General features: G+C 38.9%; 1 protein-coding gene and 2 long non-coding RNA genes across 18 annotated transcripts in view; 1 reads left to right on the forward strand and 2 right to left on the reverse strand.

Annotated features, from left to right (window-relative positions):
* LOC127164348 (NACHT, LRR and PYD domains-containing protein 3) overlaps positions 1–27,273 on the forward strand; it is a 1,126,570-nt gene that overhangs the window by 62,455 nt on the left and 1,036,842 nt on the right. For 4 of the 16 annotated variants that reach the window (XR_007827625.1, XR_007827626.1, XR_007827627.1 and 1 more), the window contains one exon: positions 227–273. The exons of the other annotated variants lie outside the window; for them this stretch is intronic. Coding sequence is in view for 1 of the 4 variants with exons in the window: in XM_051108233.1 (XP_050964190.1) it covers positions 227–273 (47 nt within the window). In the remaining 3 variants the exon portion in view is untranslated. The remainder of the gene's footprint in view (positions 1–226; positions 274–27,273) is intronic. 16 annotated transcript variants of the gene reach the window in all.
* Positions 1–27,273, reverse strand: part of LOC127164356 (uncharacterized) — a 268,320-nt gene that overhangs the window by 14,373 nt on the left and 226,674 nt on the right. The gene's annotated exons all lie outside the window — the stretch shown is intronic.
* LOC127164355 (uncharacterized) lies at positions 5,572–26,798 on the reverse strand. The gene is made up of 3 exons (XR_007827628.1): positions 26,384–26,798; positions 14,165–14,233; positions 5,572–5,591 (listed from the first exon to the last, which is right to left on the reverse strand). It is a non-coding gene; the product is annotated as an uncharacterized LOC127164355 (long non-coding RNA).

Below are 27,273 nucleotides of genomic sequence, written 5' to 3' on the forward strand. Positions count from 1 at the left end.
CTGTATTGTTGCATCCCTACTAGCAACCAACCCAAGCACCTTAGCAACTGCATAGCAACAGTCTAGCCAGCACCTTAATTACCTTAGCAACTGAATAGCAACACCCTAGAAAGCAACTTAAGTACCTTAACAACTCCATAGCAACAGTCTAGCAAGCACTTTAATTACCTTAGCAACTGCATAGCAACAGTTTGTTGGCTGAAATGTGTCTGTGTGTGTTTTCTAGTGTTGATCATGGAGGAGAATCCAGGATTACAGCAGGACTGAAGAAATGTATGTACACACACAACACACACAACACACACACACACACACACACACACAACACTGGTTTTTGTGGTTTAGCACGACTTTGAGCGCCAAACCAGTTGTATGGTGGTTTAAGGGGACACACCTTTCCCAATTAAATAATAAAACTATCAAACAAAAAATTTAATCTGCAGATTAAGAATCTGGCTTAGAATTTTCTCTACACACAATAAAACAGATAATATGACAACCTGATATTTTGGTGGTACTCAGGGACAGCCACACCCCTCCTAAAATGTTCCCGCCCATTACATAATTGGGATTTGTAGGGTCCTACCGGTTTATAAGGACACTCATTTTACAATACACAAATCATGTCAATTCCCTGGATTACAGAGACCAATGTGTTTTACAGGGACTTGTACATACACAACACACAGACATGACACTATGCTGCATTACCAAGACCATGGTGAATAAAGAGTGCCCGATCTTAAACACAATACACAACTGCACATCTTCCAACATTACGGGGACCAACGTGATTTACTGGCACAGGCCAATACACAACACACAAACATGACACTATGCTGCATTACCAAGACCATGGTGAATAAAGGGTGCCGGATTTTAAACAAAATTTACAGCACTTACAACACTAAAGAGTCATGTCATGTTTTAGAAGTAATTTAATGACACCTTTAAACAAAAAAAAAAAAAAAAAAAAAATTAATATATATATATATATATATATATATATATATATATATATATATATATATATATATATATATATATATATATATATATATATATATATATATATATATATATATGTGCATCTCCATAACTGAGGCCGATGCGATACGCATCTCGATGTATAGCAAAAAAAAAAAAATACACCCCTGTTACGATAAATAATTATATACATACATTTATTTAGATACATTTATTTCTTTGTTTCAGACAACAAATCATAAATTAACTTAAGTGCCTTTTGATTTGTAGTGCATGACACTTAAATAGGCTTTGGTAGAGCAAAAAAAAGATTAAATAAAATAAAATGCTTTTCTTTCCTGTTCTGTCAAACATTTAACAGTGAAACAATTTAAGGATGCTGCTCAGAGATAAACTGAAGAAATGTTCCATAACTTGCTAGCAGATGAATGTGCTTTCAGCAGACAGGCTTACTCAGTGAACAGAAAACAGGTGCTATTTTGACATAACCAATAATAATAAGTACAAAAAAAAAAAACCTTTCACAAACAGTTATTTCATAACTGTATTCAAATGTAAAAAAAAATAAAAAAATTATATATATATAAAATAAAAAAATAAAAAATAGTATAGGCAGTCACAGGCTGCTGTAAACGTCAGCCTCGGCAGCCACGTCCTGCAGTAAAACTGCTAGATTACTCCCCGTGTGAGCCTCATTGAACACTCTAGTCTGTAGAACGTGGTTTTGCAAAACCCATTCGTCGTCAACATAGTGTGCTGTGACGGTGATATATGAGTCAGTGGCGCAAGACGTCCAGCCATGAACCGTAATTGCAACTCTTTGGGCACTGCTTAATGACTCGGCTATCTCTCGTCGGACTTTGTCATACAGAATAGGGATTTGTTTCTCGGTGAATAGCTTCCTATCTGGTATGTGGTACCTCGGCTCCAAGACGTGGAGGAGGTATTGGAAGCCCTCGTTCTCTGTAACGCTGTAAGGCTGAATGTCTTTACAGATAAAAAAGGCGATTGTGTCGGTTATTGCCTTGGAACGAACAGAACTGTTAGGCAGCTGCGATTGAAAGAAAGTTTTGATCGTTTGCTCACCCGGCGTCCCGCTAGCAGTAGCAGGTTCAGCTGAATCCGAGTGAGAGGAGGAGGAGGAGGAGGCCGGAGTCTCCAAACTCACACCGTGTCGGCGCTTCAAGTGTGTTGTCAGATTCGTTGTGCTGCCTGTATATTTAATAGTGACATGACATTTTTTACAAATTGCATGGGTTTTATCAAGATTTCCAGCTTTCTTATAAAACCCAAAGTGTTTCCACAAACTGGATTTGTAATTACTTGGTGGAGGATGCAGCTGCTCTACCTCTGCCATGTTAATTTATGCTCTATGTGACTTTCTGGACACGCCCTGGTCTCTGTAGTGTTGTGATAGGCTACGTCATATTCACGCAGCAGTGAAGAGAGATGTGCTTGAGAAACGATCTGGAAAGTAGAAAAATATTTTCCAATTTCTGAATAATGAAAGTATAGTATGTCTACTAATAATTATAAAGAAATAAATCAGGTTTTACTGATGCAGATACGATAGAAACGATGCATCGCGATACAAATGCCAATTTGTATCCGATGCACACATTTTTAACCAATGCATCGCATCGTTAACTTTTTAAGTGTAACTTTTTAAGCCGATGCACAGAGCGAATCGGGGAATCTTCCCATCCCCAATATACACACACACACACGTTTTCTGCACGTTGTAAAGATGCCATTAAACAGGTACTGAAATGTGTAAGATTAACTCTCCTAAGGGATCATTCATCCACATATGACAATTTAGTCCTTTCATCACTCTCATGTTGTTCCAAACCCTTATGACTTTTCCTCTCCAGTGAAACACAAAGGAGATGTTTAGCAGAATATTTCAGACAGCCACAGCTTTAGACACCAACACCATTCACATTTATTACACCACCTCCATACAGTGAATATCAGTGGTGTTTCAGGATGACACGTAAGAGTGACAAAAGGACAGGACTGATATTTTGACAAACTATTCCTTTAAGTTAAACTTCAAGATTTCTAGAGTGGGATGTGATTAAGTACCGCACAATAAAAAAATACCTAAAACAACAACCAAAGTGCTAATCTTAACAGAACAGCATCAAATGAGAACAGGATGTTGTCACATATTTTGGGTTTTTCTTTTCAAGATAATTCCACAATTTCTCACAAAGTCTGTTATGTTTTGAGCGCTGCATGTTACCAAACCAGGATCGTCATCAGTTTTACATTGCTGGCACTCATTCATTGGCCGCCAGTTTTCCTTTGGCTATATGTAAAAATGCTTCGTTAGCGCCGTAACGTCAGCATTTGACCAGCTCCTCTGTCCTCTGTGAGTTTTCTATTTTGTCCTCAATGTCATCGTCTGTGTAAAAAAAATTAAAAAATAATAATAATAATAATAAAAACAAAAACAACAACAACAACACTTTAATAAATTCTAACTAGCTTGTACTTACAGTGGAGATCAAGACCATTAAAGAACAATCTCTAGTTTCCTAAATTTCAAGGTCACTGCCTAGTCCTATTTGAAGTTTCCTAACAGGAGTAGAAGGGCAGTTTAAGTACATTTTACAGTTAAATGTATTATAACGCACAGTATTAAAAAAATATTTTTAAAGAAAATATATATTTAAAGAACATCTCTGATTAAAATTACATAACACTTACAGATACCTCTATATTATAGGTGTTAATCCTTCACATGGTACTAATTATATGACAAACCCTATTTAACTGGCAGTATTACTCTAATTTTCACTGCAAGAGAAATTAATCATTCAAAATCTGATTTCTTGAATACTGCATCTTTACATTAAAGATAATGTAGAAACTCTCAGTGGGGAATTGGTTCAGCACTGCAGCTGGAATTGCTTGTCAGTTCAGTGCTACACAGGGTAAGAATCTGCCCAGCACATTTAAGAGAAGTCAATCTGAAAGCACACACTACTGTAACCAAATCTCTCATCAGCACAAAGAGTCAAAAGGCTAGACTCATCTTTGCTGAGGAGCATGTTGTGAGGAGAGAGGAGAACTGGTCTAAAGTTCAATTAGTGATGAGAGCAAGTTTTAATTCATTTGGGTCAGATGGGAAAACGTGTTATGTTCGGCGAAAACCAGAAAATCCTAGGCGACTAAGTTATGGCTAAGAGTTTGTGCTACAGTGGTTACTGTTCTCTAATTTTGATCATAGTGTTGAGATGCCTTGGATATTGTCAAACATGTAGTATAATAATGGTATACCCACAGCTAATATTTATTTCAAATTTTGAATAAAAAAAAAAAAAAAAAAAAAAAAAAAAAATCAAGTATTTATAGATTGTTCTTTAATTGTGATCTTTTCTGCACAATGGTGGTAGTACTTGTAATTTTAACCCTGGTACCTTGAAGAAAAGAGGTTCTCAATGGGCATCTTCTTAACAGCTGTAAGAAATCAGTTACATAATGATCAGTAAACTTAAGTCAAACAGAAGAAACATTTCAAACAACATATTAGAAAGGACATGGCCTGTTAAACTTTAAACAAATTCATCTGTCATTTATTAGTTTTGGCTTTAAAGAGAAAGTGGGTGCAAAATTATGCAAGTTGATATTACAATAAGTTAATGTTCTTGAAAAATATATTCTTTATGTTGTTTCTACATTAATTTGAAGACTGAATGTAAAATTATTGTAATATAAAAGTATAATTAAAAACTTTAGTAGGTATAACACTGTAGGACTGATAATTTGAGGATAGCATATTTAATATTTTCATTACTGTTAAACTACTGTTAAATACATATACATTTGCTCACCTCTGCAGATGTCTGCTCATACAACAGCAACTCCACACTGCACTGTATTGTTTTTGGTATAATTTTAGAACAGTCATGCACACCAGAAGAAAGCGTCCTATCAGAGCTACATTAAGAGCCCCAGACCATTTTTAGTGTCTAAAGTAAGTAAAAAGTCTTTGCATTCACTTGTATCTGGACATTATTACTACTACTACTACTACTACCATTATTATTATTATTATTATTATTATTATTATTATTATACTTCTACTATTACTATTATTATTTTAGCTTTGAAACATACAAACATGCAACCTAAATATTTAAAGATGGGGTAGGCGATTTCAGAAAGTCTAGCCATAGGCAAGACAGCATATCGTAATGTTTGGACTGAACATTTTGATTGGACAACCATTTTATGGCCCTACACTTTCCACAGATGCTACAAATACATATAAATAAATTAGGACCACTAAACGTAGTGATTGATATATGATAAGACTAACCAGCATAACAAAAGATATTTTTGAATGTTTTGCCTTTAATTGAATTGCAGCTTTTTGCCAAAGCAATAGGCAAAGACACAATATCAAAGACATTAGTTGTTTTTTTTTTTTTGTTTTTTTTTTTTTCGGAGAAGTGTAAAATATTTTGGGTTCATCATAATATAGGTAATTAATAAGAACCACTCTGTAAATAATTTAACCAAAATATGTGATTACCTCCTTGATTGCTTCAGTGGGGGCACAAAAGCTCTGCTCGGTCTTTGACAGGTGAGATCTGAAAACATAATGAAAGAAGTGGTACAGTGTTCATTTCTTTGAAGAAAAATATTCTAATGTATAAACATTTTTATTTTTATTTTTTTTTTTTCACAGATGAAAATGAGACTGTAACAAAATAAAAACTTTTTAAATGACAAAAACAATGAGAGAAAATCTATTGACATTTTCATCAACGAAAAAAAAAAAAAAACAAAAATGTTAGGGAGGTGATGATTGGACAGAGACCCAGTCAGAATTAATTCCCTGTGTGGAAGGGAGTAGATGCACATTTGAACTGTAACACTCTAATCACATACACTTACAAAATGTCAGTGTCTAGGTGGGAGTAAGAAAAGAGCAGACATATGTATAAATTAAAAAATTAATGCTTTTCAAATTGAGAAAAAGTACTTAATTCGGTTCAGTTTTCTGAGTGTACACAGCCGAATTCCACACAAAGAAATGTGCCTCTCAAACAGGGCAAACTATTGAATTCATTTTCCTTTTGCATCTTAATGCAGAAATACACTCAAAATTATGTAAAATTGTCTGCTTTGATGAGTATTCATGTAAACACACTTGGTCATGTCTTAAGTGAATGTAAACTGTTGGGAGAATATCACCATATTGGAATGGTGCAGTCAGGTTTAAAGGGGCAGCAGCTTAATTTAGTTATTGTAGTCTGTGTCCTTATTGTTAATCAACAAAAGAAAGAGAAAAACACTGACTGCTTTTAAATGAATCACTTCAGTAGCTCCAATAAGGATTAAAAATGTCCGCTTAAATGAATAAAAGATGTTGTATGTACGTTGTTATAAATAATGCATATTATATGAGATTGGTATTTAATTCAAAAGAGGATCATATTCTTGTTTCTTTGCTGGAGTAGTTTTTAATTTTAATATAAAGGTACATTATGTGTTTGTGACAGCAGTTAAATCTGTCTATATTGCATGTTCAAACATTAATATTCATATTAACAGGTTAATATAAGGGTTTTTTTTATGTTTTCTCCCCTGGGGCAAACATATTATTGAGTCTGTGTCCTTATTTTAATCAGTGAAATTTTTTAATAAATGCATTACACTGTAACTAAACCCATTAGATTTTACTGTAGATTTAGTCGATTTAAGTCTTATATTTAACTGACTAAAACTAGACTAATACTAAAACAATTCAGATGACTAAAACTAAATTGCATTTTTAGATGTAAACTAATTCAAAATTTGTTGTCAAAATTAACACTGATGTGGAGAAGATTTCTTACTACACTAAAATAACATTTTAAAATAACTTTTTATTACCTTCATCATATCCTTCTCAACACTGTCTTGATCCTCCAATGATAATTGGTCCTTCTCAGGAGTCACCTGAAAGTAAAAGAAAAACGAACATTCTTCTAAAGACAAGGATTTGGAAATGATCCTTTTCCAGTCCTTCAGTAGCTGCACAAACACTGGTGCACCAGTAACACTGAAGTGATCACTGACAGCTGACAACTGAACACATTTAAAAAAAAAGAAAAAAACAAAGAAACTCCTGAGTTTGTGTACAAGAAATTTAAGAGCAGAAGACATTTTCAACCACTGAGTATCAATAATTAATTACTGTGTTATTTTACTGACATTTAAAACAAGGTGACATAAGGTAACATAGTAATCAAAAACCCTATAAATAACCATAACCACAACCATTTGTTTTTATAAACAAAAAAAAGAAAAAACAATATCTTCTCTATGTCTCGCACTGACTGGGACAGAGTGTTCATTTCAAGAGTGGGTGGTTCAACCTCACTAAGAGTCTATATCTATGTTTCCATCACAATGCGTTTATAGACATTTTGCAGTATCGCATCAGAAACGAGTGATGAAAATGAAAAAAATCCCTAAATTTGCAAATGTTTTTACGCTCGCTTGAGATGGTTTTGGAATTGTGCGAAAAAAGGTTAATGCACATTTTGCGAATTAATTCCTCCACACGCACCAAAAAGAGTCATGTGACTGTGTTTTGGAACAGGATAACTTGACTAACTAGCAGACTAATCTCATTGCACAGCACCTGAAATGTTGTTATGGTCATTCTAAGATGCCTGAGCAAAGTCTGCCAACAAAGTATTTTTGTATAACTGCCTCAAAGAACTGTCTTACAAGACTGTGTTCCCAAACAGATAAGTTTTTCCATTTATAGCAATCTCAGCTACTCTGACACGTCCATCCTGACTAGGTAAAAGGTGTACTACCCTGCCAATGGGCCATGATGCTCTTGGAAGTTGAGAATCAATGACTAACACAACAGCAGAGTCATTTAGATTTTCTCTATTCCATTTTTGACTGAGCTGCTGACCTGGCAAATAATGTCGAATAAAAGCTGTCCAAAACTGGTCAGCAAGGACCTGACTGTGGCGCCAAGATCTACGGCCAAGGAGTTCAGTGTTAGCATAAATAACCTGGGGTAGAGAAGAATCTCGCTGCCCCATGAGGAGGAGATTCGGGGTGATGGGATCGAGATCTGCGATATTAGAAGAGGCGTAACCAAGTGGCTTCGAATTCAACACTCCCTCAACTTCTGTCAGAACTGTTCGCAGAACTTCTTCTGGTACCGTTTGGCCGCCAAGTGCCACACGCAGAGCTGTTTTAATGGAGCGAATTTCTCGTTCCCATGAACCTCCAAAATGAGGAGCTTGGGAGGATTGAACTTGAATTTGATCTGCTGGTTTTCCAGTTTAACTTGCAACTCTTTAGTAAGGTTCTGGAAAGTTTCTTTCAATTCTCTTACAGCTCCACGAAAATTGCTTCCTTGGTCACAAAGAATCTCATATGGCTGACCTCTCCTGGATATAAAACGGCGTAGGGCCATTAGAAAGCTGTCCACATTTAAGCTGGTTAACAAATCAAGATGCAGACATTGAGTAGTCTGACACTTAAACAGAATACCCCATCGCTTTTCTTTTCGATTGCCAATCTTGACATGGAAAGGGCCAAAACAATCCATCCCGGTTGACCAAAAGGGAGGTTTGAACAATCGGACTTTAGAGGGTGGAAGATCTGACATTTGAGGGATAGATGGCTTAGCTTTCCACTTTCTACATTCCATACAAGACAACTGATGTTTTTTTACGGCTTGTCTTCCTCTAATTATCCAATAATTACAACGAAGTTCTGAGAAAACTCTCTCTGGACCAGGATGGAAAAGTTTCTCGTCACACTCCTTGATGATTAAACCAGATAATGGATGCTTGGGGTCAAGAATAACTGGATGAACCATTTCAGGTTCCATATTCTCTACTTGTCTGAGCCTACCGCCCACCACAATAAGTCCCGTTTCTTCTCTGAATTCCGGAGAAAGTGTAAGGAGACGACTTTGAGATTCAATAGGCTTTCCTTCCTTTAAAAACTGATACTCCGACGGGAAACTTTGTTGCTGGGCTTGTCTTAAAAGAAGGATTTGAACAACTGAAGGTTCACAAGAGTCTGGGCTATATTGGTGCAATAATTAACTCTGACCATGACTGGAAACAGGAAGGGTCTGGGAGTACAAGATCTTCCAATTGTGTTAACCCACAAAAGAGTGGTTTTCGAAGCTCAGGGTCAGGACTAACAGATCTAGACACTAGATCCTGAGGCCACTGATGTGGAGGAAATTTAAAAAATGGTGGACCTAGTCGCCATCTATGATCAGGTTTAGCCAACTCAACCACTGTGCTGCCTCTAGTAATATCGTCTGCTGGATTCTGTGCAGAAGGAATATATCTCCAAGAAGAGAGATCAGTGAGTTCCAAGATTTCAGTGACTCGATTGGCTACGAAAACTTTATAACAGCAGGAGAGGGAATGCAGCCAAGACAAACCAGTTATTGAATCAGACCATAAGACAATATTTGTCAAGGAAAGAGTCAGTTCCTTTTGCAGGAGTTTAGAGAGCTGTGCACCTGTTAGAGCAGCGCAGAGTTCAAGGCAAGGAATGGAAATTTGCCTTTTTGGGGCAACTCGAGATCTTGCCATGATGAAGGAAGTATGCCCTTATCAGTTTCCATTCGCAAATAGGCTACTGACCCATATGCGCTCTCTGACGCGTCACAAAAAATATGCAACTCTCTGGATACAACTTGCTCTGAAGGTAAATTTAAGTAACAATGGGGAAGCTGTATTAATGACAGGTCAGGTAGCTCAGTTTCCCAAGCCTTCCAGGCCTGTTGGATAGGGCTTGACTTCATCCAACATTGCTGTACAATGACCTTAGCTCGTGTTGTAAAGGGAGTAATATAACCCAACGGGTCATATTGACTAGCGAGAACTTTATAGATATTGCGCATAGTTGTTGCATTATACTCCACAGTTTGAGATCGATACCCCAAAGAATCAGAAGGACAGTGCCAACTCAGACCCAAAGCTCCTTCTTTTGTATCCAAACGATCTTGACTTACCCAAAGTTCAGCACTCTTTGATCTGGCTTCAGAAGGAAGATGTCTCACAACATCAGGCTGGTTACTTGGTCCTTTCTGATGAGTGGTGGATTTGAAATTAGACAGTGGACGAGTACGGTCAAGGTGGGTCTTTGCGGCTTGCACATGTGGGAAACTCTCCAAACAGTTATCTACATAGAATGACTGAAGTACAGAATTCATTATATCTTCATATCCTTCTTGGTAGTCACGAACATGCCTTTGTAGAGCATATGTTGCGCAACATGGACTACATACTGTACCGAATGGCAAAACTTGCCCTTCGTAAATATCAGGTGGACTTCATCTCTGCATGTTGCTCCACAAAAAGCGTAAGAAAGGACGATCTTCTGGTAGTAGCCTAATTTGGTGAAACATAGATTTTATGTCGCCACTAATAGCTACTGGATACTGGCGAAATCGGAGTAGGACACAAAGTAAAGAGGTGCCTAATTGTGGACCAGGAAGGAGCTGATTATTTAGTGACATACCTTTATATTGATAGGAACAATTGAAGACTATTCATGGTTTCCCATTATGCTCTACAAGATGATGAGGGATATACCATGTTTCTTCCAATGAGTCATGAGAAGGTTCTACTTTGGAAATATAACCAGACTTCTCCAACTCTGCAATTTCTTGATCAGAGACAGCAGCAGATTTTGGATTTCTTTGGAGGCGGCGCTCAATACATCTGAGGGAGGACATAACTGCATTTGGTAAGGCACGTAACTGAACAGTGGAAGCAACACGCAATAAAGGAGTTGCATATCTTTGCACGCCATCAACATCAACTCTTTTGGTCTTAGAGGCTAACAAATCCAAAGTTTCTTGGTCCTGCTTGGACCTAGTAATGACTTTCTCATTCCTGAAATGGAGAATGTCTAATTGCCATAATTTCTCTACATCATGACGAAGATCCTCCAGTGGATGAATGACGGTAAAAAGACATTGAATTTCATTAGTGGTAGGAATTGGAATTGGAATTGGGCCTTGAAGTACCCAGCCCAATTTAGTCTGGATTGCGGCTGGAAATTTAGGAGGTCCAAAATACACATGGTCAATTGGATTTACCAGGTGTGGATAGTCTCTTTAGAGTCTCAACAGGATATGCCTGTTCTGCGAGTCCCAATCTAGTAGCAGAAAAGGCGTTGGAAATAGTATACCTCCGTTCTGGATTGGCAGTTGAGAATATTTCAAAGGTTACAGAGGAGCCTTCAAGCGCAATAGTATCCTGGCGTACTGTCCTAACAACTAGGGACTCGTCTGCCCCCTTGAGGCCTAGATAATCAGATGCCTGAGATAGCAACATGGTACGTTCTGATCCATCATCAAGGATGGCATACGTTCGCAAGGATCGACCTTCGTGATGGAGAAGTACTTCAACAACTTTCAGGAGCACCTTGCCAGAACCTCCAAGTCGACTAAGCTAGAATGTACCATTATCTTGATCACGACTGTTAACTCCATGAAGGATACCAAGATGTCGGCCTTTGCACTGCGGACAAGGTTTTTTCAAGTCACAGTCAACAGCTAAATGGTTGAGTCCACATCTCCAACATCTTTTTGTTCTCTCTAATCCACTCATCCTTTTTGTTGTCTTCTAAAGCTCTAAAGGGCACAGGCCAATGAAATGCTGTCTGCTGGAACAATATGCACACGAATACTTGGAACTCTGCTCTTGATCTCTCAGATACTGGGGTTGCTTATTCATAGGTCTTGATGCAACAGAATTACCATTAGCTCCATACAAGACTGTCCGAGTATTAGAGTGAATCTTTGTTTGAGGTTTATTCAGGAGTGGTTTTGGGAGATCACTAACTTGATCAGCCATCGCTTGACATTCAGCTTCTTCTTGGAGCCAGGCAGAAAAGTTGACCAGGTTATAGCTCTGACCATTTAGGCTAGCGCGGGCATAACGGGCAAAATTGGTCACATGTTCTGTGGGAAGTTTACTAAGCAGTTGCTGTACATGAGAAGCACAGGTTAGTTCCGCTTTAGCTTGATCTTGGCCCAAAGATTGGAGCATGCCAACCAAAGCTCCAACTTTCAGCGCAAAACTACTAAATGCTCTGCTGTCACCTGGTCTCACCCTAGGAAGAGCTAGAATGGCTTTGATTTCCCTCAAAACTAGCTGATGGGGTTGCCCATATTTCTGTTGTAGTGCAATATGAGCCATACTGTATGGTCTTGGATCATTAGCATAAGCTAGGGTTAGGTTGCAAGCAAGAGGAAATTTTAAATGATCCAACAAGACATGATATTTGTAATGTTCTGACTCATGAGGTGACAACAGATTTGTCAGAGCTAGCTGCAACATTGCAAATTCTTGAGGATCATCATTCACCAAAAAAGGAAAGGAAGGTCCCTGAACATGAGAAATGGGATAAGAAATGGCTTGTTGTGAAGTGTAATATGGATGAGAGTATGGGTGAGAATGAAAAAATGGGAGTGCAGTGGCCTGGGTAGTGGAAACAGTTGGTTAGACAAAAGGAGGGGAATGTTGTACAACCAGATTCCCTGAGTAACCTACAGAATGTGGCTGCGTATGGTAACCTATATTAGCTGAGAATACATGAGAAATCGACTAGAGATAAGAAGAAGGTAACTGTGCTAATGTAATCTGCGAAGGCAACTGAGCATTAGTTAAAGATGAGGAGAAAGAGGTACTTGGTAAATAAGTGTTTGGCTGTGGTGAACCAACTGTTTGCACTGCCTGCGATGCTCGCATTTGAGAAGAATGGGAACTAACAGGGTCTGGAACTACTGGAACTACAGGAGATTGTGTCATAGTACCTGACTGTAGTTGTGAGGTATCAGGTGTATTTGTATGTTGAGGTGGACTACGCAACAATGAAGAAGGTGGTGGAGGCAGAGAACTAGGCCTACTCGATGGAAGTGGTGATGGAACAGCTGATGAATTACTTTGCTTACATGTAGATTTCTATTCAGCTTTCTTAATGCATGCACACAATTCTTGAACAATAGGTGGCTTATCAACAGTATTCTCATCATCATCAGAAGCATCATCATCAAACGACTCCGATAAATCAGAATGTTTAGAAGAAACTGCTAACCGTGACATTCTAGACATAATCTCTCCAAGCATACCCTTGAGTCCAAGTATTTCTTGTTTAACATCCATATCAAGCAAGTCATGTTGAGGCTGTTCATCTTAAACAGATGAGCAAGTAGCAGGTCTCAAGGAACATGGATTTACATTGTCTGTTTGTTGATGATCACTTATGACTAATGTTGGTGAGGAAGGAGGTGGAGGAGGAGCACGTTCTCGTACCGTAGAGTCTGCAAAATGGGCAGGAGGTCTTCTCATTCTTACACTACGCCAGGCTGCAGGTCGTACATGGTAATCCATTCCACCAAATTTCTACCTCCGGCTCGAAGGACCATATGTTAAATATATGTTCTTAAATATCCAAAGTTCGTTAAAACTTGTAGAACTTGGTGGGGTGTCTGATTAAAACAGTACATCTTTAGCCATTGATATCAAATGCAGTGCAGAAATTCACATGATGCAGGACTACCATGATAAACATGATGGAGTGGATGCCCAGGATAAACAGTATGGTATTTGGTCACTACAAACAATATATAAAGAAATCAAAATCATACAAACAACTCATCAATAAACATCAATATTGTACATAGTCCACATAATGATTAAACAACTAAACACAAATAAACAAATTCGAACTATACAATTGAAAAACAAACTTACTTAACACATCCAAAGGAAAGGACTCAAAGGACATGGTTGGGTGCCCATTCAAACACCCACACCTCACCAACAGAAGAAAGGAACAAAGGAAGGAAGTAAGGTCTATTTATAGACCTTAAGCAGGGGAACATGGGTAATGTAGTGTTCCATATATGGAGCTCCCCCTTAATGAAGTTGACTAAGAATTGTGGGATATGTAGTACAAAAGAAAAAAAAAAACTAGGAAAAAAAAGAACTAATGCATCAAATTCACAACACCACCTCCGAAACCAATGACCGCATGTACTGTTTCGTCTGCTCTGAAACATAAAATTAAACATTTGCATTATTGGTTTAAATATGTGAACAGACTGGATCTCACAAATATGTTTTCGCTTTATATAATCATTCTCTTCCAGCACAACTGCATTTACCTCGTCTAGTCCCACAGTAACCGCACCACAATCATTGCTGTCTGATGACAGCTGGGTCTTAGGAGTTATCTGAAAATAAGAAAAATGCTTTACATACACTTTCTCTAAAAGCTATAAAACCATTTTAATCCAACAGAATGTGAGAAATATATCCAAGCAGGGTTTCTGCAGGTTTTATGAGGGTAAATTTAAGACCTTTTTAAGACCAACTAAAGAAAATTTAAGGAAAAAAACTGAAGGGAAAACAATACAGCAATACGTTCCCTATGTATAGTTTGAGTTTTACTTTCAAATTAGCAGCAATTCAGCATCTAACAATTGTTTGTTTTTAGTTCGTTTGAGTTTTCCCTCTTTTCCTCGCTTTCCTTCGGTAAAAGTGCCATGCTCATTTTACTTTCACTTTCAAATTAGTGGAAATTCGGCATTAAGCAGTTGTTTGTTTTTAGTTCATTTGAGTTTTCCCTCTTTTCTTCACTTACCATCAGTTTTAAGTAGCTTCTAAATAGGGCCGCTGCTGGCCAAATGGGTGCCCTAAGCAGAATTGTATTGTGACCCCTCCCTCATTATGGAAGTAAAAAAAAAAAAAAAAAAAAAAACATCTGTTATACTGGGTCAAAATAAAACTTTAATAAAATATAAAAGTAAATGAATAAATTGCTATTAAATTGTATTATTTATACATTACAGTTGTAGATTTAGACAGTTACCTATGACTATGATTTTATTAGGTCTAATGCAGTTGTCTAATTGATTTTATTGTCTCAAGCATCCAGAAAACAAAAGAAAATTAAGCAGTTTTACTATGATAAAACCATGGTTAATTTTGGCAAGGGTTGTGATGTCCACGTGAAGAAATTATAGAGGCTGTAGCATTTCTGTCACAAGATTAAGTGGATATTTGAATTAAATGTTTGCTCACTATTAAACAAGGATTTGATCGTCCTGTAAGTGTAACAACAACCATTATTAAGCATTTGGCGCCCTTTGCAGGCATTTGTAATAATATGTAATATACATAAATTGTTTATTTCGTATTAGCCCGCATTACGTCTTTTAACAGTGTTATTTAATGAAACTATATGATTATTTTTAATTAACCGATAATTATTGCTTCATTGTTTTTATATAGGTTTATGCATTTTAAGCCATGGAAACTAGTAAGGCAGGTGCGTTGGTGGTGGTAAAATTATTACTGACATTAAAACACGTTATTAACGTCAACAGCCAAACAAGTTTCTCAGGATTCTGAACGCACCTGAAAGTGACACACGGGTGTCATCTTGGCTTTTTTTGAGCAACTGGGACGGTGCCCCCCTGGGAGTTGGTGCCCTACGCAAACCGCATACACTGCTGCTCGTAAAAAGCGTCCTGCGCATTTTACTTTCACTTTTAAGTTAGCAACATTAATGTAACATAACGAATTGCTATTAACAAAATCATAATACACCGTGTTATATGCCTAATATAAAATAATAACTTACACAAAGTTTAAATATGTATACAAAACGGAAAAACACTGTGTAACCAAATCAATAAGAAATGTAGAATGTTTATTAGCAAAACGAATAAGAAAGCTTGGAAGCACGGCATACACCTTGCACGCTTAATATAAAATTAAAAGAAAAAACCTCCACTATCACCTTAGATAAATGGCAGGTCAACAGGCTTTTCAAAATCCAAAATATTTTTAAAACAGGCGCTTTTGCATTTTGTTTTGAAACTCTTCCTCCATAGTCTTGTTTTTCTCAGCTCTCTCTTCTTGTCAGTCAGCTCGACTCACTCTCTTCAAGTGATAAATGAAATCTGATCTGTGATGCAACTGTCGTTCGGCACACGCGTTCAGTTTTAATTTATTGTCCGTTCTCTAACTAAACAAAATGATTTTTAGTAATATAAAAAAAAAAAATCAAAACAACAAGTTCTTCTTCGGGTGACTGACAGATGAAGCGGCTCATACCACCATCTACCGCGTATTGTTTAATGAATATTGAGTGACAGAAATTACACTTTCGCTTCACTTTAAAATGAAACACATGAGGAAACAATCCCTCACGAAAATTAATGCTATGATCATATGAATTTAAAACTTGGTGGTCTGATTTAAGACCTTTTCAAGGCCTTAATTCACGGAAAAGCAATTTAAGACTTTTTAAGACTTTAAGACCCGCGGAAACCCTGCCAAGGAATAAATGTATAGATAACCAGTTGTTAATGTAATGAAATTTAAAATGACTGCATAATCTTGCTAGTTTTTTTAACATGATGATATACAAAAAAAGCACAAAGTTTATTTTTCAAATCAATATTTAAATGTTACCCAATGTAATGTTAATGTATTTTTATGCATTACATTTGTGTTCGTTACAGTACATCATTTTGTGTGAAGCTTTACACCTGTGTTATGAGGACCATCATAACATATTCTTGATGTTTGACTTGACTGAAGAATCTCAGTATGTTGTGTTAGTTTGACAAAAGCCTGGTTTATGAGAACACTAGTTATTACCGGGACATAGGTAACTCAATATCTCAGTAATAACTAGTTCAAGCATTTCTGTGCATAAGAGACTATGGTGACATAGTGCTTGTGTTAGCTGTACTGTAGGTGATCATGACTCCCTTATCTGTGGACTTAATCATACCATGGGTAACATTTGACTAGTAATACATTCAACCTTTAATATAATCCAATAAATAATTGTTATTGTAAAGGTTTTCATACCGTGATTTTTTCATACCAGGACACATGTTCCTCATAGCAAATAAGCATAGGTAAGGTTTTCCATCCACGCGGATGGTCTTCATCCTGCTGTTCGGGTTAGCATGGCCATCGTTTACAAGTCGCCCAAGGGAATCATCATCTCTGGCTGCATCAACACTAAACAAATGACAGATATAATCAGTACTGAAAACCTAGAATCTGAAAACATCATTCTTTGAGATCTACCATTTAATAATCATCAAGCTTTGAGAAAATATAACTGATAATTATAGCAAAATATGAGCTAAATTATGCAGTAAATAACTATTGAAATGTCAACTACCACATTTTTGGTCATGTGATTTAATTAAAAATAAACATGTACATCAAACACTTGTACATACCAGAGGAGTTTTCCATAGTAGTGAAACTCAAAGAAGAAAACTTTCAGGGCATCATGACAGATCCTCTGTCTCCACTGTTACGGCCCGTATCCCTATTAAGGCTCGTTAAATCAAACAATTAAAGAATACAGGCCAAACATATGAACGAGTCTGGGGTGAATTTTTATAAACGCCTAAATTTATTTTAATAAAGAAATTCAACTTAAACATCCAAAGAAACAAAGCATATTATTTCACAAAGGAAAAAACAAAACTAACAAATAATAACAAAGAAATAATATCAGTCCACGGGTAGAAAAGCTAAGAAAGCAGAATGCCTGACTACGTCTTAGTAGAATTCTTACCTGACTCCCGACATGAAAATAAAACAGGTGAGTCTTCCGGACAACTGCTTCCCTTGCTCAGCTCTTTCTAACTAAACAAAACGTGAACTAATAAATGAACGAATAAACTACCCGCACTGATTAAATAACAAAGAATATCACATAATAAAAAAAAATAAGGTCCAAACTAAACACAAACGTAAAAAAAACAAAATAGCCCTAACGGGGCGATGAAAAAGGCGTTTGCGCGAACAATGGGAAGCGGTGCAAGAAACAGAGAGACCGCCATTGTTGCCTCGCAGCCTATTTATCCGGAAACCCCGATGACATCACACGACTCTGGAGGAATGGGAATCCCCCCCTCAACGCCACCTATGGACTCAAAATAAAATGTCACACAGATACACGTAACACCGTTCACTTTTAAAAACAAACCTCGTTTGTACAAAAAAACAAAACAAAAAAAACAAAACAAAACAAATAAAGTATAAGTAAACCAGTAACTCACCCGCAATACCTTCTAAACTCTAGAAAGAGCATCAGCAAGGACGTTCTCAGATCCCTTTTTATGATGGATTTCCGAGTTGCAACTCTGCACAAACAAAGCCCAACGCATAAATGTTGATTTGAATTATACATATGAGACAGAAATACAAGGGGGTTATGATCGGTATACACAACTGTAGGCAAGAAGAAGAACCCAGATAAACTTCAAAGAACTGTAAGGCCAATAGCAAAGCTAAGGTTTCCTTTTCAATCGTGGAGTAGTTCACCTGATGCTTATTAAACTTGCGAGAAAAGAAACACACTGGATGGTCGACTGCCCCAGCACCAACTGCGCTCGCATCGACCTCCAACTTAAAAGCACGCTCAAATTGCGGGGCCGCTTGGCAATCTTCAGTCCATACAAAAGTTTGCTTGGGGCTAAGGAGATTAGTAAGAGGAGTTACCACAGTGGAAAAATTCTTACAAAAATTCCAGTAGTAACCAGCTATACCTAGAAACCGTCTTAGCTCTCGCCGGGTAACAGGTACAGGAAACTCAGTAATGGCCGCGACTTTTGCTTCCACTGGCTTTACCTGTCCATGTTCTACTTGCTTCATTAATTCGGTACGCATGTTGCTTTATTGGTTTCGCACCTTGAACATCAATATCATGCCGCAACACACTAGTTTAAGATGGAACATCTGAAAACAAAGATGGAAACAAGGTGATAATTTCTATCACATCATACATTTTCTCGTCTGGCAGGTGAGAAAGATGGGAAGTCAACTTTGTTACCATAACCGAGTTATCCAGTTTACTACATTGTTGAGAAGTATTTCTTAGTAACAAACCATCTTCATCTGCATTCATGAGATCTTTTTCAACAGGCAAAACTTCAGAAGTTATCAATACTACTGAATTTTTATATTGCGCAATGGAACAGCTTCAGGGAAACGAGTCGCTCTACACATTATGGTACACAGGTATTGATTACCTGTTTTCGTTTTCGGTAAAGGACCGACACAGTCAACCAGTACTTCTTCAAACGCTTCCCCGATAACCAGAATTGGAGAAAGTGGAGCGGGCAGGACTACCTGATTTGGCTTACCTGCAATTTGACAAGTGTGACAAGTACGACAGAATTTAGCAACATCTCGTTTCAGACCAGGCCAAAAAAATGCTGGAGAATACGATCGTAAGTTTTCGTTACCCCCAAATGTCCAGAAAGTAAGTGCTCGTGAGCTAGACACAACACATAAGAACAATACTTGCTTGGAACTACCACTTGATATACAACGTTCCAATCTAGATCCTCCTCAATCTTAGCACACCACCTCCTCATTAGTAAACCATCATCTATGAAGTATGCAGTGTCTCTTTTCTTAGCAGCCTCAGAGCTAATCACAGCCAAGAAACATTTATTCAAAGACGGGTCCTCCTTTTGGGCAGCGATAATCTGAGAACGAGAAATAGGCAGATCCAAAGAATGGGGACTTTCCAACAAACCTGCTAAGCTTTTTACTTTAGAACCTTGTATATCATTTGTCTTAGTTTCCGAGGTATTCCCTTCACCTGCTAAGGCATGCCCCACTAATGAGTCAGCCAACTCAACTTGCTCCACAGCCTTAGCTGACTGAGCACGAGTAACTGCACAAGCAGAGAATACCTTGGGATGGAAAGAAGCAACATCATTAGAATTTAAACGAACACTCGGAACGTCGCTTACTTCTAGCGCTGGCAGAACTTTGCCTCCGGATAAATTGTTTCCCAAAATAAAAGTTATCCCCTTCACAGGCAGTGAACTACGAATTCCAACTCTCACAAATCCAGACACCAGAGTACAATCTAGATGCACGCGATGCAAAGGGACGGGCACCACTTGCATTTCAATTCCATGAACTAGAACATTTGAGCCACAATATGATTCATGAGAGAAAGGCAAAACATCAGAAACCATAATGGACTGCCTTGCCCCAGTATCCCTGAGGATGACAAGTTATAACAAAAGGTTTATAACTTGCTTCAAAGACATCAGTACGACTGGATAGCTCAGACGGTGGCACAGTCTTTAACAACGCAACACTTTTAGGGTTCTGAGCCTGTTGCTTACGCTTAAGCATGGGGCAATCAGCAATCAGATGTCTGTGCTTATGGCAATAAAAACAGACCCTTACCTCTTTTGCCTGCGACTTTACACGATTTTTACACGAGCACTCTGACTTTGGGATATGCCACTAGTCACGCTCTTTTCAGTGCGCGTCACAGAGAAAACACCCTTATGAGTGAGCATGAACTCATCTGCTAGGACAGCAGCCTGCGACAATGAGTTAACCTTTTGTTCATTTAAATAGACCACCACACGTTCAGGCAAACACCATTTGAACTCCTCAAGCAGAATTAATTCTCTTAGGGAGTCAAAGTCTTTGGTTTTAGTTGCACTGCACCATTTATCAAATAATAAGAATTTTTCCCTAGCGAATTCGACAAATGTCTGGCACAAGTTTTTCTTATGGCCTCTAAATTTTTGTCGATACGCCTCTGGGACTAATTCATAAGCACATAATATTGCTAGTTTCACGGTCTCATAGTTGAAACTGTCCTCCACAGAAAGAGAAGAAAAAACCTCCAGCACTTTACCCACCAAGCGACATTGCAACAAGAGTGCCCAAAGCTCTTTTGGCCAATGAAGGGATGTTGCAATGCGCTCGAAAGCACTAAAATAAGAATCTATCTCGGTCTGGCGAAAAAGCGGCACCAACGTTATATGTTTACTCACATCGAATGACTCGGTTGCTACAGATGGGGCAGATACAGGAGGAACAGGTGGGGAAGAAACAAGGGGTGTGGAAATAACAGCGGCAGCGGTGGTAACTCGAGGGAGATCTGGTTGCGCAGCTGTACCTCCCACAATTCTCACTGTGTCAAGCTCCAGCTGTTGCATTTTTACCTGTTTCTCTGCCTCAATCTCAAGTTTACGAATTTGCAATCGCAAATCCATTTCCGCTTGCTGAACCTGCGCCTTCTCCTGCACTTCCATTTGCAAATGGGCCAAATGGACTTTCAGTCTCGTTTCCCCTTTTGAGCCTGTAGACATAGGAGAGAATGATTCAAATGGAGGTAACCTCGCCCTAACATCGGCCTCGACCTCCACCGCAGACATCAGTTCCTCCTCACTCCCATTCTCACTCCTAACAGGTGTCCTCCTACCCACACTGCCCACTGCTGCATCTACCTCCTGCGGCAAACCGAGCACATTTAACTCCACTAAACGATTATACACAATAGTTTTAATCTCTCCCTTACGTGAGTGTTTATCTACCGCAATATTAAAGTGACTTGCAATCAGCAACAAATCATCCTTCCTGCAACTATCTAGTTGGTCTAAAGAGGGGTTTTCTAAAAACTTCTTCAAAAAACTTTTGTGCACATACTACTCAACACACACGAGTGAAAAATAGCAGCAATGCCATGAACCAAGAATCCAAGAACAACAAAGCTCAGAATAATTTATTCTGATCCCGGACGAGCCCCCAAATATGTTACGGTCCATATCCCTATTAAGGCTCGTTAAATCAAACAATTAAAGAATACAGGCCGAACATATGAGTCACAAAGTCTGTGTAACGAGGACGCTGAGGCAGAGTTAGAATCCATTTGCGGTTGTTTATTCAAGATAGCAAAACACAAGTGAGCAGGCAAAAGGTCAATACCGGAAAGACAGTTCACAGGCTTACAAAGCATAAGGGTGATCCAAGCAGCAGAGTAATATAACAGGCAGCAGGTCAATACCGTAATGACAGTCCAATAGGGCAACCAAAACAATAGGGATAATCCAGATAGCGATCGTGAGGAGACAGAGATGAGATCAAACCGTGTAATCAGTCCAACTAGCAAACAATCCAAGGGGTAATCCGTAAACTCATGGGTCACGAACAAAGCAAGATGGCAACAGGTAATCGGGCAGATAATGTGAATAAATGCTCGGTAAGGCAGGTAAACTGGCAATACTTCGCAGAGAAGTAACACCTGGATGGAGTTTAAGTAGTCCCAAACAGGAAGTGGAAGTAGAAGCAGCAGAGGGAGCAGCAGTCAGTACTCGGGTGAGGGCTTCCTCTGCTGGCGTGGCGATACAACATCGGCGGTTGAAACCCCAGGACACACTGAAAGGGGGTAGGGCCTGTAGAGGAATGGGTTAGCGAGTTCTGGGCATATTCGGCCCATGGGAGAAATTCTGACCATCGGTGTTGTTCTCTATTACAGTAGATCCTTAGGTAACGTCCAATCTCCTGGTTTAATCTTTCGACCTGTCTTTTGGCCTGTGGGTGATAACCTAATGTTAACCTGACATTGATATCAAGTTGTTAACAGAAAGCTCTCCAAAACTGAGATGTGAACTGTGTGCCTCTGTCACTTACAATATCTTCTGGGAGACCATAGATCCTGAACACATTGTGGAAGAGGGTGAGAGCTGTTTCCATGGCTGTGGGCAATCCTTTTAAGGGTACAAGACGGCATGATTTTGAGAAGTGATTGATGGTGACTAGGATTGTCGTGAATTCTTTGGACAGAGGCAGATCGGTGATGAAGTCAATTGACAGGTGTGACCAAGGGCGTTGTGGGATGGGTAGTGGTTGGAGGAGACCGGAGGGCAGTTCTTTGGGGGTCTTGGATTGGACTCCTCAATTGCTGCCTTCATGGAGAGGAGTTCCTTGTTCCCAATATCATAGTTGCGCTCGGCGCTGGTGAGCTTTCTGGAAAAGAATGCACAGGGATACAACTTGCCTGGTTGACCATGTCTTTGGGAGAGGACGGCCCCTATTCCGCAGTCCAAAGCGTCCACTTCTACAATGAAAGGCAGACTAGGATCAGGGTGTTTTAGAATGGGGGCCAAAGTGAATCTTTCCTTGAGAGCTGTAAAGGCTCGGTCGGCTTCTTTATTCCATGTTAATTTGGAGGGTTTGCCTTTCAGGAGTGAGGTTAACGGAGCTGCAACCATGCTGTAGTTACGGATAAACCGTCTGTAGAAATTTGCAAAATCTAGGAATCTTTGTAGTTCTTTGACTGTGGAGGGTTGTGGCCATTCGGTGACTGCTTGGATTTATGCAACATCCATTTTGACCCCTTGATGACTAATATGATAGCCCAGGAAGGATGTTTGATGTACATGAAACTCACATTTTTCTGCCTTCACGTAGAGTTGGTTCTTGAGGAGCCATGATAATACTGTCCTCACATGGTTGACGTGTTCTTCTGCTGACTTGGAGTAAATGAGAATATCGTCAATGTAGGCAATGACGTATTTGTTAAGGAGGTCCTTGAAGATTTTATTGATGAATGATTGAAACACAGCTGGTGAGTTTGCTAGCCCATAGGGCATGACTTGGTACTCATAGTGCCCCCTGGTGGTGAGGAAGGTGGTCTTCCATTCATCTCCTTCCTTAATTCGAATGAGGTTGAAGGCACTTCGTAGATCCAGTTTAGTATAAATCGTGGCTTCACGTAGTTGCTCTAAGGCAGATGGCACTAGGGGGAGTGGGTAGTGAAACTTAACGGTGACGTTGTTAAGTCCTCGGTAGTCTATGCAGGGCCTCAGTCCTCCATCCTTCTTCTCAACGAAGAAAAAACCTGCAGCAGCTGGAGAGGTGAAGGGTCGAATAAATCCGGAGTCCAGAGCCTCGGTGATGTATTCGTCCATAGCCTGGTTCTCAGTTCTGGAAAGGGGGTAGACTTTGCTTTTAGGAGGCATGGCATTAGGGAGTAAGTCGATGGCACAGTCCCAGGGGCGGTGTGGTGGCAACTGTGTTGCTTTGGACTTACTAAAAACATCAGACAGATCATTATAACAAGAAGGAATGTTGATATTGTTAATGGTTGCGGGGCTTTCAATGCTGGTGGTACAACACAGTTGAGGTTTTATGGAGAAGCAGTTTTCTTGACAGAAGTTTGTCCAGTGGGTAAGCCCACCGTGATACCAGGAAATGTCAGGATCATGAATAGATAGCCAGGGGAATCCCAGTATTGCTTCATGCTTGGGGAAGTCGACAATGTAGAAAGTAATGGACTCTTGGTGCAGCAGGCCGACTTTGAGCGTGAGTGTTTTGGTTTGGTGGGTAATTCCTTCTCCGATGAGGGTGTCATTGATGGCTTTGATCTTTATAGGTGGCGTGCATGGTTGGATGGGGATCTGGTATTTTTCCACAGTAGTACGGTCGGTGAGATTCAGCGCTGCTCCAGAATCTATCATGGCTGTCAGTTCAAGAGACAGAGTATCATTTTCTAGCAGGAGAGGAATTGTTAGAGTACGACTGCATAAAAGGGAAAGATGATTAATATTTACCCTTGAGCTGGTGGGTTGCTTTTGGGGACACCCGACACTACGATGGCCGACTCCTCCGCAGTAATAGCAAAGGTGATGAGTGCGACGTCTTTCTCTTTCCTCCTCGGATAATCGAGAAACGTTGAGTTGCATGGGTTCCTCCTGGGAAAAAGGTGTGCTAGTGGTTGGAAGAGAGGAGCCCCGAAGATTATTCCTCCCAGTTTTGCGTTTAGGAGTTTGTCTCATGAGGTTATCAGTCTTTACGGTGAGAGAGACAAAATCAGTGAAAATAAGCAAGCTCGGTTTGTAGATTGGGATTTAAACTGTGGTAAAACATGGCTGTTAGCGAAACGTCATTCCACCCACTTTGAGCAGCCAGGGTTCTGAATTCGACGGCAAATTCAGCTGCAGTGCGATTCCCTTGCTTAAGGTTGATAATTTATGTTGATATATCCCTGCCCCCCGCGGGATATTCAAACACTTCTCGGAGTTGCTCCAGAAAATAGTCAACAGAGAATCTGATTTGAGAATCAGAATCCCACACTGCAGAAGCCCAATCGATCGCTCTACCAGAAAGCAACGTCATCAAAAATGCACATTTCTTCTCATTAGTTTCAAATTTGTCTCCCTGGTGATCAAAGTAAAGTTTAACTTGGCGCACAAACCCCTTGCACAATTCAGCAGTACCATCAAATTTGTCTGGAAGAGCGAAGCTTACCGTCCTGGGCGTGGGAGGAGGCAGCGATCGGATGTACTGCGTCAGGTGCTCGTTAACTGATTGAAGTTTGCCAAGTTGTTCCTGGTAGTTCTTTAGTATTTCGCTTTGGTAAGCAAATGCCGCCTGTAGGCTTGAAACTTCCGCTGGATTCATGGTAGGCGAAGTATTCTTAGAATCCATTTGCAGTTGTTTACTCAAGATAGCAAAACACAAGTGAGCAGGCAAAAGGTCAATACCGGAAAGACAGTCCACAGGCTTACAAAGCATAAGGGTGATCCAAGCAGCAGAGTAATATAACAGGCAGCAGGTCAATACCATAATGACAGTCCAATAGGGCAACCAAAACAATAGGGATAATCCAGATAGCGATCGTGAGGAGACAGAGATGAGATCAAACCGTGTAATCAGTCCAACTAGCAAACAATCCAAGGGGTAATCCGTAAACTCATGGGTCACGAACAAAGCAAGATGGCAACAGGTAATCGGGCAGATAATGTGAATAAATGCTCGGTAAGGCAGGTAAACTGGCAATACTTCGCAGAGAAGTAACACCTGGATGGAGTTTAAGTAGTCCCAAACAGGAAGTGGAAGTAGAAGCAGCAGAGGGAGCGGCAGTCAGTACTCGGGTGAGGGCTCCCTCTGTTGGCGTGGCGTTACAGTCTGGGGTGAATTTTTTATATAAACGCCTAAATTTATTTTAATAAAGAAATTCAACTTAAACATCCAAAGAAACAAAGCATAATATTTCACAAAGGAGCAAACAAAACTAACAAATAATAAAGAAATAATATCAGTCCACGGGTAGAAAAGCTAAGAAAGCAGAATGCCTGACTACGTCTGTTCTCTTAGCAGAATTTTTACCTGACTCCTGACATGAAAATAAAACAGGTAAAATAAGATTAGGTCACCTCTGTATTCCAGCAGGAAATCACCCTTATTAAACTCAGTGCAACTGAACACACCACTGCCTAAACAACAGAAATGTAACATCATCACTGAGAATAACACAATGAACCAGAGACAGCTTTATTAAACAAGTCACCTTAAAGGAATAGTTAACCCAAAAATGAAAATTCTGTTATGATTTACTCACCATCAAATGCTGGTCCCCACTGACATCCACAGTATGGAAATAAATACCATGGAAGTCAGTAGAGAAAGGGAATCTGTCATAGTGAATTGCATTTTGTGTAGTGGTCATATTATTGGAGGACACCCATTTTTTGGTGAACTAACCCTATAACTTTGCTCAATCAGAACATTTAACTCACCTTTAAAATCACTGATGAATCTGCCCTCAAGCCCATGTTTGTCCTTCAGAACTGCAAACTGTATGGCCTCCTCCAGTTTTCTTCTTCGCCGTTTCACCTCAGTCATTATTTGATGTGTCTGCTGTTTTAGAAAAATACCCTCAATAATACTGACCACTGCCTTTCATTTGAGATAATTCAGTAAGTTTGTTTTCACATTAAGACTGACATTTAGTTCTATTGGGACGAAATATACACTACCAGTCAAAAGTTTTTGAACAGTAAGATTTTTTATATTTTTAAAGAAGTGTTTTTAGCTCACCAAGCCTGCATTTATTTGATCCAAAGTACAGCAAAAACAGTACAATTTTGAAATATCTCTACTCTTTAAAATAACTGCTTTCTGTTTGAATATATTTTAAATAGATTTCATTGATTGATTTGCTGCGATCACAGTTGAATTTTCAGCATCATTACTCCAGTCTTCAGTGTCACATGATCCTTCAGAAATCATTATAATACGCTGATTTGCTGCTCAGGAAACATTTATGATTATTATTATTAATATTTAAAACAGTCAGGTAAAAAAAAAATTCCGGAACTCCTTTTTGCTAAAAAGAAAGATCCAAAGATCAGCATTTCTTTTAATTTATTTTATCAGCATTTCAGAGGGATTACAGAAATGAATACTTTTATTTAGCAAGGATGCTTTAAAAGTGATGATAAAAACATTTACAATGTTACAAAAGATTTCTATTTCAGATCAATGCTGTTCTTCCGAACAGAATATTAGAATGACGCTGAAGATTGTGATGGTCCTGAAAATTCAGCATCATAGAAACAAATTACATTTTAAAATGTTCAAATAAATAGTTAACTTACTTTAAATAATACAAATATTTCACACTATT

The sequence above is a fragment of the Labeo rohita genome, chromosome 4 (genome assembly GCF_022985175.1).
Source record: "Labeo rohita strain BAU-BD-2019 chromosome 4, IGBB_LRoh.1.0, whole genome shotgun sequence".
NCBI lineage: Eukaryota > Metazoa > Chordata > Actinopteri > Cypriniformes > Cyprinidae > Labeo > Labeo rohita.